Genomic DNA, 19,136 nt, shown 5'->3' with positions numbered 1-19,136 from the left:
GACTACTCAGTCTCCAGCAAGCTAGGAATGAGTTCATTTATATTAGCTGTTCCAGCCTGCATCTTCTGCCCAGCCTTCTCCTTTCTTCAGTCCACAGAGGTTGCCTTTGGGCTACTCAGTCACTTTTGAAATTTGGTTTATCCCCATTTCTGCCCCTTGCAGGGTCTTACAGGGGTTGTGGACAGATTGGCAGGAATAAAGAAATCAAGATCCAGGGACTGAACTGTGAACTTCACAGCACATGTACTTGCTTCTGCCAGATCACCTCCACACGCAACAGTGACCCTCCCTAGAGGTCTCTGCTGTGTGTTGTGATGCACGTGTTGGGTGGCTGTGTTTTGGTTACTATGGGGTTGAAACCATCCCTGTAGATCAGCCAGAGACCTGACTGTGTTTCTGCGTTGCTACCTGCCTGGGGCAGACAGGCCTTACCTCTGGTAAGGAGGAGCTCTTAGGGTTCATAGGGAGGGTTCATAGAAGTATCAGTAGGGCAAATATAAGATACAGATCTTTTTAAAATGCTCTTTCATTCTGTGGCACTTGCTTTTATTTACTCATTTTCATTTCCTTTTCCCTTTGCAGAATACTTGAGGAGCGAGACTGCCTTTCTGGAAGAGTTGGTGTTTGGAAGTGGAGATACCATTGAACTTTCCTGTAACACCCAAGGCTCTTCTGTGTCTGTTTTCTGGTTTAAAGATGGTATTGGGATTGCACCTACCAACAGAACTCATATTGGACAAAAACTGTTGAAGATAATCAATGTGTCCTATGATGACTCAGGGCTGTACAGTTGCAAGCCAAGGCATTCCAATGAGGTCCTGGGAAACTTTACAGTCAGAGTTACAGGTATGTGCAGAAATACAGCTGTCTCGGTGATTTTTTTTAAATTACGTTTTTAATTTTTGCCCCTTCACTTACTCAGCACAACTGGTGCTTTGTGATGTTCTGCACTTGGGTAGGTCTTCACCTCCCTGCTAGCTCCTGGCAGTGATTAGGCTGACAAACCAAACCCATCGAAGAATGCTTGCATGTCCATACCAAATGTTAAAGCTTGATGTTAATACTGAGAGAGACTTAGAAACTGTGCTAGTCAGATTAAACCCCAAATCCCCCTTAACACTCAAATAGATGCGATGCTACATGTGCCTTTGAAGTCTTTTGTGAGTGAGTGAACTGTGGCTCGGGGAGGTTAAGTGACTTTTTCCACTTTACATGACAAATCAGTGGCAAAATTGCATGTTAAAGCTGGAAGTTCTTGTGAACTGTTTCCCCGTCCCCGTTGTAGCTGATAAATCTCTTCCCTCCATGCTGCTTATCACAAATTACTACTTTGTTTCAGAGGTAGCTTATCTGCAAACTCTGTGTATCTCAAATATGTGCTTCATCAAAGGTACTTGTTGGAATTCATATATGGCAAACAAGTGGTGTGCTAGCAAAGCACAGGCTGTCATGTGCTTGGCCATGTTTTCTGGGATTAGGACCATAGGACAGAACAGCTACAAGCTGTCCAAGCCTGGATCACTAAACAGAGGATCCCAGAAAAATCTGTTGCTCCCAGGTAGCTAACCACTAATGCTGAGGGCATCTCCATGATGGGTACTCATCACTGTTTGCAGATAGAAAGCCTCCTGATCACACAGATTAAAACCTGAATTTCCAGAAGAATTAACCCCTTGTGGATCGAAGGTTTTGAAAACTTTACTTTGCCCTTGAGCTGCTGGAGCTTTTTCAAGCATCTCCAAACAGTAGGTCCTTGCCTAAGTTGAGTTCGCTCAAAAAGTGAGAGGGTCTGTCTGAAAACCAAACACAGAGATGTTTGTGATTGTGAATCACATCCACTCCGTAAAGAGCTTTCTCATGCCAGAAACAGGATTTTGTGTGAGAGAATCAAACCATCGTGAGAATAATAGCTCGTTTCAGCAAGTCTTGACCAACATCTGCTTTTCATTGAATGTTACTGGAGATTGCTGTGAATGCTTCAAGGTCATATCAATTAAATGGTTAAAGAAGTATTTGGCCCTTGAAAGGCCTTCTTTAACTAGGTATGATTATTGGAACTATCCAAGGGACTGCAGGTTGTTAGAAAATTTACTCTTTTTTTTTTTTTTAAGTGACATTAAAATGCTTTTGAGTTCAAGGGGCAGCAGGGAGACAGAAGAGGGCAGCTGGTTACGCGCTCAAATGAAACAGCTGCCAGCCCCAAAAGTTCGTAAAGTGAGAAATTGTTTTTAATAGTGTAAGAGCTGATAATCCTCCGCTTTAAAAAGTTTAAGCCCCTGTGTTTTTCGTCTTCGCTAATAATAGCTAATAAGAGCTTAAGAACAAGCGAGTAACCTGAACCTGCTTTCTGACAGCATTATGAGTCTTTGATTCTATTAGCCCACTGTCATTACCACCAAAGTGCTGGTAATGTGGGAGTCTCCGTTTTAGCTGTCAGCAGCGCTTGTTTGAAACTTTGAAGCGCTGCTTTGTGTGGCAATAGTGGCGCCTCTCGTATGCTCAGATATTTCTTCATAATGAGTATTGATTGCTCAGCGTGGCACTACGGAGATGAGATTGTTATCGGAGATCTGTGGTTTGTGTTCCCACTTCTTAAAGGTAATGCCAGCGATTAGCTCAGGTGTTCATGTGGATACCTGATGCTCGGGGCTGGAGTTGTTCTCCGCGTTTAAGTGGTTTGAGTCTGTACTGACAAACTGGAATTGCTCGGATTGGGACTCATAGGTGAGCAAAACTAGGCTATGTATATTCAGAATATACACTAAGTCCTATTTTGAGAGATGCTTTCAGATTCTAGGAGCATATCAGGATTTTCCTGAAGCTCTGAGTCTGCAACAAATTGGCTTTTCTGCAGCAACTTGGTGTGCCCAGTGAGATCCTTGATGCTGAGGGTAGAGCAGGGAGATGCTGGAGCTGGCATTTCAGGGTTGAAAACCAGGCTGATTAATAGCAGGGTTTGATATCTTTAAAATGCCTCTTTTGACAGACATGGGCTTGAGTGCTTTGCTAGTGGACAAAAAGAAACATGCTGTCCTTTAAAAACGTGAGCACTTGAAGAGGATCACAAATAGAGGCTGCGTGCCCCAACTGAGCTCCAGCCCTGTTGGCAGAAGCTCCATTTCTGCAATCATTTCAGGCACAGAACAGCGTTCGCATTTAGCGGCCAAGCAGCATCCCTGTGATGAGCGTGGACTGTAGGCTCAGACCATCGAAAAGAGCTTTCAAAATACTAAAGACTAAGTTATTCAAAACACGTGACTAAAAAAATGAAGCCCCTTTCAGAATTAATTATTAATTCATAATTAAAGCCCTTTCTGAGCATAGCATCCAGCAGTTCTTGCTGATGCCAATACTCGTCAGCTTCTGAAAAGGATTGCTATTTTGGTAAAAGATTAATAAATAGCGTACAAATTTTTAGTCACTTTTGGAAAAGGTGATGTTCTGGTAACCTGAATAGATCTGAACATGGGAGATTTGGTCTTAAAGCCTATGCTGCAGCTCTCATGTGAAACACAAGCAAAGTCAAAGACTCTTCCCTCAGTCTTGTGGAAATGTTTTTGAATTGGTTTAAAACTTGATTCTGCTCTTCTGGTAATGATTGGTTCATTGGAAACCAGTAGTAAACTATAATCACATGTTAATAAATGGGTAACCAAATCCAAGGGCTGAGAATGTGCTGGTTTCTCTGTCGATGCTGGTGGGGATTTGGCTCGGTTTCTGCCTTTGCCAGGACTTGAGTAAACCTGCTGGTTCAGCCGTAACACCTAAACATCCCCTTCACTTTCAGCAAGCCCCGTGGCATTTCCCTCGTTCTGCTGCCAGCAGGGCCTCAGCCGTGGATTTGCTGTTAGACCTGCTTGAAGCCTTCCTTGAAACTTTGCCAAGGAGAGGGTGCAAAGCATGATGCATCACGACAGTCAAAAGCAGGGAGATAATCCCTGTGTTACCTACTTCTGTAGATGGGGGATATTTCTGCAAAGTCCTTCCGGACTTTGCAGAGAAGTAATATTTGTTGTTACCTTTTCCCTCTCTTTTCCCTCTCTTTTTTTGGGGTTTGTTTTTGGGTTATTTTTTTACTTTTTCATTTTTACCTCCATGCTTTGTATCACTGAGCTGGTCCAGAGAATTGCAGAAGACTCAAGAAGGAGGTTCCGCCTGTCTTGGTCTAAATCAGTGCTTTACAATCCTGGCCAGGTGTTGAACACTATTCAAAATGCACTAAAGTTTCCTACTTTATAGTGTTTAAGGCCAAGTTATCTTACCACTGTCTGAGAATACAAAGGCTGCTGCGTTGTTAGCATTTTGCCATTATTTAAAAAAGAAATTCCTGGAGATTATATAAAGTCAGTGATGCTAAATCTTCCAGACACTGAATTGTACTAAATCATGTAAACTAAATCAAACACTAAGCTGCTATTTTATCATGGGATTTACATTTACAGTAGTCATTTGGTGGAGGGAAGAGGGACTGAGATTTCATTGTGGACAGCTTGGAGAAGGAGAGATGTTAGACCAGATTAAGAGAAATAGTACTGGATATTTTGGAGAAATACAGATGGAAAAGTTCCACCTGTTAACTTGTATTGAGCTACAACCTCGAAGTGCCTCTGTAGGAGGAATGTAAGAGGGAACTGGTTCACGGAGTAGCCGTCCAAATGTCTACTGAGAGAGAGGTTTGCTTGCAAGGAGTGGTTTTAAAAGCTTTGGTCTGAGTGGTTCAGCAAGGAGTTAATGAGGGGAGAAGTGGTAGCGCTGCACTGAGTTCAAAGACAAATGCAGGGAAAGTGAATTAGAAATGCTGACCTGTCACTTTGAGAGTTGGTGAAATAACAAGTCTTCAGAGTAAACGGTACAGGGAAAAGCTTGTTCTGCAGAAAGAAACTTCCCCTTTTGGAAATGCTGCTGTATTTGTGAGGAGAAGAGCACTCACACAGAGAGAAGTGTTTGGCATTGGATCCCCAGTCTCTGGTGGCAGAGCACTGGCAAACTCATGACAGCTCTGTCCCAGTTCAGAAAGCTCCTGGCCGGTTGTTCCCTGGCCCAGCAGCGTGACAGGGACAGGCTGGTGGAGCTGCAGGGAAGGGTGACCCATCACTTGGATGTCCTCCCTCGCTGGAGTCCACTGTGGCACTGGCAGCCTCATCCAGCGTGGTGTCCCCGTGTGCCGTCCTCTTTCTGCTTCACTTCTTTCTCCTTCTCCTCCTAGATTCCCCTTCGTCGGGTGATGATGAAGATGATGACGATGAGTCAGAAGATACAGGTAATTTGTTTTCTCTGGGATACAGAGGCCTTTTCTTTTAAATAGATGTTGCTCCCGAGTGGAGCAGCTCATCTGGCTGTTCAGACTGTAGGTCTTCATCCGTGTTGAAATCAGTGGCCTTAGGATGGGGACTGCAAATGCTCTGGACCTGGTACCATGACGATGTTTATGCAGAAATTTAGAAACGGCTGCCAGAGTGATGTCGCTGCTACAGCATCCTACAGCAGCAGTAGTGGGATTTTGATTTTGAGGCTTGACTCTGCAAATCTGACATGATGAGCTACAGTTACAAATTAATTCAGACAAGCCCACTCTATCGCTGGGTTTGGTTCTTTTTACTACACTGACATGACCCCAGTTTAACACCATTGCAAACCTTTAGCCTGTTTTATTTTTAGCCAGTTTGATTCTGGTCCTTACCAGCATCTTGACTGGAGGCAGAGCATAAATTTTATGCTAGCCAAGGGCCAAATTCACTGATGCCGTAAGCAACAGCAACGCCTTTGGCTTTACTGGCTCTTTCTTTCACTCACTTGGGGAAAGGAGCCCCAGGACAGAGCCTCTCAGTGCTTTTACACTGAATCCCTTTCAAGCTCAGTGCTTGTTTCTTTAAGAGCAATAGCGTTAATCAGGATCATTACATGCTTCAGAGGCGTTAGTGTTGTATTTTATTATGCTCTTTATATTTCTGCAAAGCGAGCTGCCTGTGCGTGTGTATTTTTAATAAATAAATGTCTTGCATTTGAACTCCCAATCAGCTATGTACATTGGCAGAAGTTCAACATGACTGGAAAATTTCTCCTGCCCATAGCATTTGGATACGCAGGACTCTTTAAAACAGGTCTCCCACTGTAATACATTTGTCCTGCTGTGTCGTGCAGTGTGTGGATGGTAATGGTGAGTTATGGTGCCAGGCAACCCATCAGCAGCAGTCAGTGGTTTTCTGGTAGCTTCTAATTAAGGGCTGGATCCTGTGAGGTGGCAAGCACCTCTGCAGAGATGGTCAGAGCTCCTGGTGTCTGCTGAAGCCTGGTAGAGGCACAGGGAGGGTTGGGTTTGGTCAGGATTTGTTCCTGCTGCAGAACAGCTTCTGATGAGCACAATTAATCGTTCTGTGCATTTTTTTTATGTGGTTTGTAGTAAACTCCATCTCTTAGCAACAGGTATCACAAAACATCAGCTGGTTTATGGTACAGAAAGACACATTTTTCTTTACTGAGAAGGAAAACACACGTTTCACCACATGTATTTATAGCCTGCATTCTGGGTCTTCTTGACTTCAAGGCTGTCTCCTTTTATAGACCCAAAGGTAACCACTGGCTTTGCTTAAAGGTCTCATTATAAAAAGCTGGATTCTCTTCTGCTGTAAGAACGGTTGATTAGCTTAATGTGTCATGGCGTGCCATGACATGGATGTTGCTTGCTTTGACATCAAACCCTCCAGTTAACCTTCACCGGTCTTCTCTTGAGTCTGGGGAGCTCTGTTGTTAACCCCAGCACTGCCAGCACTGGGACGTCCCATCAGGGACAGTGGCTGTAGGACCATCCTGGGCAGGTGGGCACATGGGTGTAGCCAGTGCCATGTCCTATGGGCAGCCCAAAGACCTGTGTACTCCATATCTTGTGGCAAAAAGATAGCCTACTAATGGGGTGTGTGAGGCCCTGCATGGCCATGAGACATAGCTATGGTCAGTAGTTAGAGGAGTGAAGACAGTAAACATGCTTCTGTGGAAAATTAAAATATAGCAGATAGTTATTCATACTTAGGGAGAGGTAATCCAACCAGGATCTGATTCATTGCATGTTGCCATGTTGCACACCACTGAATAAAACCTTGTCTCCTGGCCTCTTGCAGTGATAAATTAATTTTCTGGCTTACTCGTGTTGCTCAAGAGAGTTTTTTATCCTCATATTTAGAGAAAAGCTTGGAGATCTGATGAGCATCATGAGTTTGAAGCCAGTCTTGTTAATTTTGGGGTTCTAACCCAAAATCTTTGAATGACAGGAGCTGGAAATACCAAAGCAAGAGAACAAGAAGAAATCTGTCCTAAAAGAAATGGATATTTGGTGCAAAACCCTTGGAAGAGCACAGAGATAGGCCCTCCATGTAGAGTGCCCTGCTCTGCTCACCTTCCCTTAAGCATCCTCTCCGAAGGGCAGCACAGAAACGGGGCATCCCTTAGGGATGGGCGGCAGAAAGGAAAGAGGAACTTGAGCAGCTTCAAATCATCGTCCCGTTGGTTGCAGCCTTGTCACAAACAAAAAAACAAAAAAAAAAGAGGCTTTCCAATACCTCTGTTCTCTACAGCTGTTTTTCCTGGCCCTGAAACAAAACCAGAACTCCCTTTTCACACACTGCTCTTCTGCCCCAGTGCTCCCCACCCCTCCGTATCTGTTTGTTTGGAGCCCCCGCTGCGTAGCCCCAGCACCTTCAAAGAGCCCCTATAATCTCCAATTAAATCTGGCTGTGTACTCGGAGGCGTCAGCTGGGGAAATTACACAATTAGGGTTGATTCTGTCTGCTGCACAATTTTGTGGCAGCTCCTAATTGCTAAATGAGCGCTCGGCTGTATTAATTATTCCAAGTATCGCTCTCGGTTGTTTTTTAATTGGTCATTCCAGTCGGATGGGTGGCCGGTGTCTTTGACGAACAAAACGGGACCGTTGGGCTTAGTGTTTGATGATGGGAAAGGGCCAGTGATAATGTTTGCTGGTCCCTTTTTTCCACACCTGCGCATGCAAAATCATGACTCGTAATTAATTTGGAGAGAGCGGGTCTAGAAATTTTTCCTGCCTTTCATCCTTCCTCCTTCCTTGCTCCTGAAACTCTGGAGCTTTGCGAGCTTTCCTTGAAAAGAAGAGTTAGCAACATTTTCACCCTCTTAAAAAGCAGCAGTGAAAGGACTCTGGGGCACAGCAAACCAAAAGCAGTGATGTTTTGTTCACTGCTCCTGCAAGCGAGGACAAAGGCACCGTTTTCAATGCGAGGACGCTTTCTTCCAGTTCCAGTTTGACTTGAGAGCGGTACCCTGGGTGTTTGAATCTTGGCACGTTAATGCAGGAGTGCCCAGCCCTGGTATGCCCCAATATGCACAGATGAACACCCAAATGGAGGGGAGGTGCTCAGGGAAGAAGCCATGTCTAATTGCAGGATGGAGGAGCGGATCCTGCATTTGCTTCGTATGGAGAATATCCCCAGCTGGAAACTTTCCTGGGCCCCGTCTTGCTCCTCTTTGATGTCCAATGGCAAAAACCCCCTTAGCTTTCATGGCAAAATTTGCAGTTGGTGGGTCTCCTGTGAGATTCAGATTCGTCTTTTGAGTGAGAAAGAGTGGTGGAAAGTCATCCTGCAGCACACACAGCTGGTGTGGAAAGGGGAAAACACCCCAAAAGCACAATGCAGGAAGGAGCCCAGTTTTGCTAGGGCAGTCGTGCAATCTAGTTATAACTCCGTGTCCAAGTGAGTGTCACCAGTGCCACAAAATGGGATTTATTGTAGGCAGGTGTGTTAATCAAACAGCAGGTTATTTGGCTGCCCTTCTTTGCTGTGGCAAAGTGAGACTTTTCCATGTGTGCCTGGCCTTTCCCTGAACTCTCCCACCTAGCCCTGTTGCCATCTTGTAAAGTCCCTGGGAAATTGGGGTGCATTGCCAAAAGGAAGTGTTTGGCCAGAAAACAGAAACCAAGGACCAGATGTCTCCCAACATGGTTTCTGCAGCTCCCTCCTCTCCAGCCTTCCCAACACTATCCCAACATCCTCCTCCAGATTCACCCCCCTGCTGCTGCCTGGGCTTTTGCCCAGCCTTTGCTTGCTCTCTGCACTTCCCAAAGCATGCAATAGCAGCATCTTCCTTTACCATCAAGATCTGCTCTTCCTCTATGGGTTGCACTCACTCTTCTAGTATTTTTTTTGACTGTTCTGCCCATTTTTATGCAGTTCTTTTCCATTTTTCTAAGCTTACATAGTGAAAGTTTGATAGTTATATGATGTCCCGCTTTAGCCTCCGTTATCCTGTAGCATTTGAGGCCTCTCCTGGACGTGCTGTGTGTTCACAGTGAAGTTTGCTGTAGCCAGAGTTTTGCAGAAGCCTGGGAATTGCAGAGATTTCTCCTTTTGCTTTTGTTTGTGCCAGCTGTACTCCTGCTCCGGTGCCATCCCAGCAAGAAAAGGGCCTTAAGCAGTTTCGTTGTTTAAAAAATAAAGGCATACGTAGCATGGGTGAGCACCAGATCTCTCTGATACGAGGAGCTGATGCTGACAGGCATCGCGGCACATTGTGCAAAGCAGTCTGAGGACAGATGCAAGCTCTCCATGCTGAATTTCCCTCCCTGGGACAGCGTTACTGAGGCACCTACATCCAGCTGTTGGCTGCAGAGCTGTGAAAGCAGATAATGCACTGGAGCAATGCACCCAGCAAATGGAGGGCCTCCTGGAGGTAGCTGGTTCATCATTGCCAGGTGGGCTTTCCAAGGAGCCATGGTGGGAGGGGAACATGTGGACTGTGTTAGCAGCTCCTAAACATTGGTGGGTGTGTGGATTGCCTTGTCTGAACTGTATGATCTGCAAAGTCCTCTGAGCTGAAATGCAGCAGGGAGTCTGCACAGGGCACACTGGGGACATAGACCAAGGTGGTGTCATCACTGACTTGCCTGGAGTTGCAACAAGATGGGTCTTGTGGAGCCACACATCGGGGCTGAGTACATTGGGGAGTGCTGGAGAAAGGGAGCAGCTCAAGTGCATTTCAGGAGGATGCAACAAGAGGGAAAATTTTGTCTGCCCTTGTCATTGAGGGGAAAGAGGTTGCAGAGGCTTCAGAGCAGCGCTGAGGTGGGGCTGGGAGGCTGGGTGGTGTTTCTGAGCACTGTCAGTCACTGCTGTGGGAGAGGCCAACAGCAATGCTTTCCAGACAGCTTCAGCGGCCGTCATGTTCTCCAAGGCAGTTCTTGAAGGACCAGCACCTTCAGGTTGGATTGGCCAGAAGCACACAGAACCTTGTGATGGGTGGGTTTGGGTGCTCTGTGCTGCGGGTGCTCCCTTCCCTTCTGGAGGGGACACTTCTTGGCCTCCTCATGGCTATTTTATGGCCCAGATGCTGTCTGCTCTCATCTCCTTTTGGCCTCGGTGGGGAGCATGGAGCTGGGGGGCTGGATGTGACCTCCTCATGTGCAGCTCTGCAGTGCTTCCTTAAGCAAAAGTAAAAGCTTCAGAGGCTTTTTTTAAAAAAAAAACAGAAACCAACTTTCTCTTTCTTCCCAGTATAATGAGTTTACTGCTGCTGCCTTAATTTGGAGTTAATATATAATGTTTGTAACACAGCCAAAAACCTCTCTGTACTTGAGGCAGATTAGAAAACGTATCTCATGCTAACACTGGTGTTTTAAAACTTAGCCCTGTTCAAAGGTAACATGAATCTTTAAAACTAAAATCACTTATACTTAAAGAACATAAACACGATAAACCAGTTTGGCACTGGCTTTTTTTTTCTTTCCTTCCTTTAAGGAGGCTGCACTACATTTGTGCTTACTGAAAAGCAAAATTTTCCAGTGCACTCTGCTAACGCTTCTTCTCTGCTCCCTTGCTGGCCCATCAACATGTTTTTACAGTTCCAACATCCCTCTGCTGTTCATGCGTCTTGGCTACTTTTGTCCCAGAGGTACATCTGTATCTTTTTATGTGCTGAGGCCAGATTCTCATCCTGATCTGGAATAACTCTCCCTGTTGATTTAAAAGCAGCTACTCTCGATTTATACTGGCATTACTGAGACAAGAGCCTGGTCATGAACCTTTCATCGCAAACCTGAAACGCAAACACCCTGTCTACGTCTATGAGAGTCATTTAGCTGGAAAGCGTTTCTGTGTCATTTATCTTAACTGCAGCAGGTAGCAATTTAGCTGTCAATCCGCACATGCCAAATGCATCTGCTCAGCAGCTGATATCCTTTGCGGCAGAAATGGGCCCGTTCAACTTCATCTGTCCTTTCTCAGGTGTCCCCTTCTGGACCCGGCCAGATAAGATGGAAAAGAAGCTGCTGGCAGTTCCTGCCGCCAACACCGTTCGCTTCCGATGTCCGGCGGGTGGAAACCCAACTCCTTCCATCTACTGGCTGAAAAACGGCAAGGAGTTCAAGGGAGAGCACAGGATTGGGGGCATCAAGGTAAGGCCCTGGTTTGCATCGCAGTTTTTATCAGGAGTTTTCTACCAACTGTAGAAAATTGTGTCTCACAGCGATTAACATTGGTACATGTAAGAGCACAGTCCCAACTGTGTGGGATTGGGAGTGTTATTGGCAGCCTTAGCAATTGCTTGACACCAAGGTGTTAAAAAGGGTTGCTGTCTGTTGGGATTGAGGGCTAATTCCCTCAGGGTTTGTGTGTAGTGGTCATTTGGGGACTAGGTAGAAACGGGGCTGGGTTTATGGACAGTAATGAGAAAGCAGGAGCAAGAACTTACATCTCGATTTCTGGAGATCAGCCCAGTGCTTTGAGATGTGTTGGACTGAGCCGTACCTACTCCCAGCTTTCAAGGAAAACCAACTGCATCCTTTGAAGGTGTAGGAAGGACCTCACCAAAGAGCTGGACTGTTGTGCTGGTGATCATTAACATTCTTGTGGTATAAATCACTGACCTTTGGTCAAGCGTTGGATTCCCTTGTGGCCAGAGTAATAGCATCTGCGCCTTGGCTACTTTCTTCTCCCTTCTTCCTTTCTACCATAAGGTGTTCTGGAAAATGCTCTGGCTTGTGTTAATAGATAGAGCTAAGGGACACAAAAACCCACTGCACTCAAATGATCTAACTAGCCAGAAGTTTCTGTGCTACTGTATGTGATGAATTATGGCAGGATTTTAACAGGAAAATCAGCTTTTCCCTGATTTTTTTTGTTGTTGCTATTACTTTGTCCCCTTGAGGTCACAGTCAGACTCCTTTCTGGTTTTATTCAGGGAGAATAAAACTGGCAGTGACTGATTAGAACAAAATCGGCGTCACAGGAAAGGCTCCTGAGCAACAATTTTTGCCTGTACTCTGCCAGCCCTGGCATATCCCTGCACTACTGCTAAGGAGAGAAGGTGATTTTTAGGAAGGTGCCTCCATCAGCTCTCTGAATAGCTGTGTGCTGATGCCTACCACATCTGTAGCGTTTTGGAAGGGGGCTAGGCATGCAAAGCATACCAGGCTCCAGAAACCAGGAAAGATTCAAAAAAATCTCCCCTCCCTGCAGTTTCAGGCTGTTTTCTTTCCTGTTAGCTCAGACCCGTTCCTGAAAGAGCCTTTTGTGATTGCTTCAGTGAAGTCTTTGAAGCTCCCTCCTCAGTCCTGAGCCTGCTCCAGCCTGGATGAGGCTGAGGACACGCTCAGGTTTGGATCTTCTGAAAAGTTAAGGAGGTAAAAGAAATGGGGAAGCAGCTCCTGTGGGTAAACAGCCTCAAGACAGGTAACGTTCGTGAAGCGCAAGCTCTTTTATTAATTGCAGGCTGTAAGGATCATCATGAAGTGTTTTCAGGCTTGCGTGCACCATTCGAATGGCTTTTTACAAAACTGTGACATCAGCTGCACTAAATTATGCTTGCAGAATAAAATCTAAAGCTGAAAGCAATTCCCCATCCCACTTCCCAGTGGTTTTAATCTATCCTTGAGTTTAAATTGACAAGTTTCATCCTCTGCAACACGGTAGTGAGTGGTTGGCATCGCTGTGCTTTGTTTCTCTAGGGGCACCTTCCAGCAACAAGCCTATGCTTTAAGAGCTATTGAAGGCAATGTCAGGCCAATTACAGCAAGATTGGTTTAAGCTCTCTATCTGTCTAGGTGTAGTTCTTTGTCCCTTTCTTGGTATAAAGACATCTTTCTCTCTCTGTAATTTTCGTTCCCGTATTTGCTTGCTTTTGCTCATGAGTCCTGGTTGGATGTAAGTAGTCTAATGTAAATCTCATCCAGTATAAATATACTGATAGGTATCGGCTGAGATTTGAACCAGAAAAAGAGATTGAAAACCTGCTCGGTATCTCATGTATTTAGGATTGAAATTCCCTGTTAACAACTTAACTTCATAACAGGATTAGGCAGCTTGAAAAGAATGGGCAAGATCCAGATCTGGCAGAGTTTGGTTGGCTTTTACTTCATCTCAAGAGCTGGTCTTAACCCAGAAATCCCTCAGCTGGGAATGTTCTCATTTGTTTTCAGCATGTCAAAGAGTTTAAACATTGATTGTGAAAAATCTGTGGTCAGCAGATGAAAGCTGACCACCCTTTCACTTCTGCCTCTTGCAAATGGCATGCAGATCTGTGTGATTGCCTGGTGTAAAGTCTGCAAGTGTTGATAACATGAAGTCCAGGCTAATCGAGTTTTGTTACAGTTCATCCTTAACAGGTAGAGAAAAGAAATTCATATGACTTATCATATGAAATTTTCCAAAGAGCATTAATGGTTAAATCCTTGTTGGAATCTCTAATATTGTAAGCCTGTGTGTGTTAAATGACCCTAGAAGGGAAGATGGAGGGGGAGGGGAGATAGAGGATTATCCCTTCCCCAGACCATTGCACTGACTTGCATACCAGTCTGGCAAACATGGTTCCAAGTGTGTCTGCAAATGTTTGTTTCACAAGGAGCCAAGAATGACAACACCAAATAATCCAGAGAGGGAATTCCAGTATCTCACCCACTTGATTAATGCTTGCAGTAAGTCATTTCATGTTTTTAGTGTTTTATCGAATGCAATGACTATCCAAACTTGGGAACATCCCTTTTTATTATCCTCTAAATCTAAATGCCAGTCTCAACCTAAAAAAACCCCAGGTCTTACTGTTTCTAGAAGAGTTTCCAAACAAGTTCTGCCTCATGAGTCTGTGCCTCCCAGGTTCTTCTCTCTGTTCAGAGTCCAAAGTCCCCATCACAAACCTGATGAAGTTCTTAGAAAGTGTCATAAAAATATCTTTGAAAGTGCATCGTAAGTAAAACACCTAATTCGGACCTGATTTTATAGTACAGCTCAGACTAGGGAGACATTCATATAATCTGGAGCCCCATTTCCTTGGAGTAGCTTGCAGGGGTTCCAGAGGCAAATGCTTTACAATGCTGAAAAGTGGATTGAAAGAAGTCTTTAGACACAACTGTGAGACAAGCCGGTATGGAAACGAGCCACTGAGCAGCCACAAATTTGCACTGAGACTTCCTTGACAGTCTGGTATGTTCAGCTGTGAACTCGAGGTCCAGGCTGTCGGTTCTCAGAGCTCCTCTCACCCTGTGATTGCTGAGCTGGTACAGAGGTGCACCAAGTGGGGTGTTACCTTACAAAAGGTATAATTTTGGGTCTGCATTGAGCTTTAGCAGCACTGTCCTGGTGGCGCAGAGAGTGTGGTTGGACCTGGCCAGACATCTGCAACAACCAAGATTTCTGTACAGGCTTTTTGGTCACAGCCTCCTGTTCTCTATAGCCCAAAATGAAAGGAAATGCTATATTCAGCGGTCTCTGAAAAGTGGGGTGCTCAGCAGTGCTGTTCCCAGGGATGCAGAGCTCTACAAAGCAAGGGGCTTTGTTAAGATGGCTTTTGCTTGCTTATCTTGCAACTAAGCTGTCTAGTCCTCTGACTTTAAACCTTCTGTTTCCAAAATTCTGGCTTTAATTGGTTCTTGGCCCTTTAGAGGAAAGCATGTGGATGCAATTTATGTGTAGCAGAAGAGGTTAAATGACTTCATATTTGAGTTCACCTGCTGCAGCAAGAAACCTCTAGGAGCAATTACGACCTTGTTTTTTCCATCAGCCTTTGACATTCTGTAGCACAGCATTGTAATCTCCTGCTTCTGTGTCCCTGGAGTCACCTTCAGAATGTTTAATAAAGTTAAATGTTCTGCTCTGGGCAGCAGAAGACATCAAATTAATATCCAGAGATTTGGAGAGCTTTCATACGCTGTGCATCCTGAATTCATCTTTGTTAGCTTTGGTTGCTTTCTGTATTAATTCAAGATCTGCTTTCCAGATCCGTTATTTTCTTTATGCTCATAAGAAACAAACGTTCTTGCTGGGAGCACAGGGCAGCAGGTCAGGGTGGAGATACAGGTTGTGCTTTCCCTTCCGCTACTGAAGAATCAACAGCTCTGGGTATGAGCCACGTCCAGAAAACCTAGCAAGTATAAAACTTGATGCCAAAAGAGTAGGGCTGACCAGCCATCCTAGGGACCGCACTTGAGGCTGGGCATGCTTTCTCCTGTTTTTTACAGGGAATTTAGGGAACTAACTCAGTTGTAGACGCCCATTTCTGTTCAGACATATGCCATGACCCATTGCCTCCATAGCACAGATCTTTAAAATACGTTACAGATGGGGTAAGAAGTATGATTTTTATTGTTTATAGTCATCCTTTGGGTTATATGTAGCTGTTGGTAAAGATCTGCAGATGACAGTACAACATTTTGAGCTGACAGTCTCTGGAATGGAGTGGTCTGGCAGAGGAGAACAGCAGATTGGAAGTATCTTAACTGATGCCTTCTGAAGTCACTGACATTCAGCTCTCAGCTGTTTTCGTTACTGTTACTGTAGTGGAAGCATCTACAAGTCCCTGTCATAATCTCAGCGTGTTTCATTGTGCTGCAATGTTCACACATTGGTCTTAATTCCCTTTCACATTAAGCCTTTCGTGGCCCTTGAAATAGGTCCTTGTGATGTTCAGGCCTACTCTTGGCCTGAGAGCCTACACAGGCTACTCTGGGCCTCAGGCCTACACACATGGCCATTGATGCTGGAAATTGTTTACTGGTTTGAATGGTCTGATGATGATGGTACTCAACCACGAGCTTGATGGTTTGATTTCTTCTTCTAGTTGCGACACCAGCAGTGGAGCTTAGTGATGGAGAGTGTTGTGCCGTCAGATCGAGGAAATTACACCTGCGTGGTGGAGAACAAATATGGCAACATTAGGCACACGTACCAGCTTGATGTATTAGGTGAGATTTCACTGCTTTCCCTCAACAGCTGCTCTGTGGTGATGCTGAACAGGCATGTGACGGGATATGAAAAGCAGGAGCTTGGTTTCCTTCACACAGTGTTGGATCATGTCTCTGCTAAAATCAACAACACGCTTCCTTTTGGCCAACAATTCGGCTTCAGATGTGTGATCAGTAAGTTACTTAGCTGCTCTACGGAGGGACCAGAGAAGGAATGGCAGGACTGAGATGCCTCCTCCATTCCCAGGTGGTTCTTCCTTGTTTGTCTTGAGAAGCACAGGGTAGAACAGTGGCCAGGACACCCTGGGGGACAGTCCCAATCTGCAGCTTTTCTGCTGAAAAGCCATGAGATGAAGGATCTGGAGGAGAATCCTTGCTGGAGGAAGGACAGGCAAATTAGGATTTCCCTCCCTTCTGTTTTTCAGAAAGGTCACCCCATCGACCAATCCTACAAGCAGGGCTCCCTGCCAACCAGACCGTGGTGGTAGGGAGCAATGTGGAGTTTCACTGCAAGGTCTACAGCGATGCCCAGCCTCACATCCAGTGGCTGAAGCACGTGGAAGTCAATGGCAGCAAATACGGACCCGATGGGACGCCCTATGTCACGGTGCTGAAGGTTGGTACATGCTCCTCATTCTCACCCTCAGGGCATTCCTTCCTCTGCCTTAGTCTTGGTGTTGCAGAGATGGCAGCTATATTGTGGGGATGCTCCTCAAAGAAACCCACTACCATGTCAAGAGAGATGGCCATCAGTGGAACCCATTAACTTTATGTACGTGTTTATAAATGAGCCCTAGACTAGCAGTGCAGTGCAAACCAGAAACTCCCAACAGAATATGTTCACTGCCACAACTCCTAGGAGAGTAATTGTTTTTTAAATCAGATTTTTGGGAGCTCAGGGTCTCATTTTCTGTAATTTTTCTGTATCTGTAAGAAAAAAGTTATGAGAATAAGCCAAGGACAGCTGTTGGGATTGTTCTTTCCTTTAAGCCTGCGCAGTGGAATACTCTGGTTTTTGGAGGGGGTACAGCAAAAATGTCCTAAAGTTGATGTTTCAGACTCTTCTGTTTGCCAGAGATAACAGAACTACTGTAGTGGCACAGATAAGCAAAGTAGTTGTAAGAGCTGAGGCAACTGTAAGAAATGTAGTATAATAAAAGAGAAGCTGTCAGATTGCATTTGACCTAAAATTGTAAAAATAACCTTTTTTTACAGCTTGAATAGAGGTATTTTCAGGGCTTATTAAAATAAAAGGGTCCCAACTAAAACACATTCTTTCCTTTTCCAGGTAAACACACTGCAGTGTGCACTTACTAAATAACGCTGAACTACCAGCACCTGAGAGCCAAGATAGTCTTGTTCTAGCCACTAACATTTGTGAACATTGCTATTATCCATGCTCAGGAAAGCCTTTTATTGAGCAAAAAACTCAGTAAGACTTTACTTTGCTAAAATGCTTTCTTGAAAGGGAAATGCAGCCTGAAATTACAGCCAGAACAAAGCCAGCAGGTCTGGTTTCCTGTCAACCTATGTAAATATGAGAAGTAGAGCATAGAGAGTAAAAAATGCATTGGACTTTTAAAATCCCTTTTTTTTTTCTTTTAATAATTAAAGACATCCGGTATTGGTGTTTATTAAAATGTATAGGGCCAAATGAAGTTTTTTCTGGCTCTCCAGTTAAGCTGAAAGCAAGTTTTGTCCCAGCAGTTTTAACCCGAGTTTGTCCTGTGCATGGACATTCCCGATGCTCATCCTGCACACACCCTTCTTCTCTTTGTATGAAGTTTTTTAAAAAAAACACCCTCTTATCAGACAACATCTCCAGAACTGTAACTCAGCCAGATACATGATAATAAAAGCCAGGGACCCTGGAAATAATTACACAGATTGAAATAACAGGTTGGTTGGAAGAAGTGGTTGGAGACAGTTCTTCATGATTGGCAACGCGAGCTTCTCGCGAGTTGATAAAACTTTTTATTTTCTCTCTGTCTCTCCAAATGTGTTTGAATTATGCATATTTGAATTTCCCCCTGGTTTCACAGCCCAGTACCAAGCTCTGAATAGCTGGCCGTGTCACATGCCATCTCGTATAGTCTGCAAGCTCCGTGTGTGGTCCCCGTGGGATAAAGTGCTACCTTTTGGAAGTTTGCAGAGCCGATGCGAACAGTGCCTTGTGTCACAAGCACAAGCTCCCGTTTTGCTGTGGCAAAGAATATATAAATAGTCCGTATAAATAGTGTTTTAAAATTAAATTGAAGCGGCACCGGGGTGGCTAGGTAATTAGAATTGCCAAATACCTTCTCTTCTGTGGACGGCAAAGGCTCCGCATTCCTCGAAGGGGAGCACAGGCAGGCATTTGAAAGCACAAGTTCTGTTTGGTTTTATTTTTTTGCTGAATAGGACCAGCACACGTCTATTTACTACTTCTGGTTAATCAGGAATGCTTTGAATTGTATTAATGCCGGCATCAGCGCTGGGGCACAGAGCATTTCCATTTTGGGATGCATCTTTTGTGCGCCAGTACTGGGCCTCCGTGGAGCTGTGTCAGGCCCAGCTTTGCAGGGATTTTTTTTGTTTTGTAACATGTGCATGCTCGTTGTTTTTTAAAAATAAAGATCTGATAAAATGATCTCACTGTCATCTTGGGGCCGGTCCGTTGGCTTTACGGGCTTGTTCTCCCGTGCCATTGCTTTGAACCAGCACCATGACTGTGCTGCGGGAGCCCTGCCCAGCCCACAGCTGCTTCAGAAAAGGCTCCTTCCTGCCCAGTGCCATGATGCCTGCAGAGAGATAAGGCTTTTTTATCAGCCTGCCCTTTCCCTCTGGCTTTCAGGAGATTTTGTGGAGTGTAGGAGCTGCTATAGGGCTGTATATGGGGAGTATCCTGGTCTCCATCGCAGCGAGGGGGACAGAAAGGTGACCAACACATGAAATTCCCCCC

General features: G+C 44.9%; 1 protein-coding gene across 1 annotated transcript in view; it reads left to right on the top strand.

Annotated features, from left to right (window-relative positions):
- Positions 1–582: 582 nt before the first annotated feature.
- The window catches only part of FGFR3 (fibroblast growth factor receptor 3), a gene marked incomplete at its 5' end in the record, with an annotated part of 32,363 nt that continues 13,809 nt past the window's right edge, over positions 583–19,136 (top strand). Inside the window, 5 exons of the mRNA XM_010187607.1 lie at positions 583–846; positions 5,207–5,260; positions 11,247–11,416; positions 16,072–16,195; positions 16,621–16,811. Coding sequence (XP_010185909.1) covers positions 583–846; positions 5,207–5,260; positions 11,247–11,416; positions 16,072–16,195; positions 16,621–16,811 — 803 coding nt within the window. The remainder of the gene's footprint in view (positions 847–5,206; positions 5,261–11,246; positions 11,417–16,071; positions 16,196–16,620; positions 16,812–19,136) is intronic.

This window comes from Mesitornis unicolor, unplaced genomic scaffold (genome assembly GCF_000695765.1).
Source record: "Mesitornis unicolor isolate BGI_N332 unplaced genomic scaffold, ASM69576v1 scaffold39696, whole genome shotgun sequence".
NCBI lineage: Eukaryota > Metazoa > Chordata > Aves > Mesitornithiformes > Mesitornithidae > Mesitornis > Mesitornis unicolor.
This window is presented reverse-complemented; position numbering and strand designations above follow the sequence as displayed.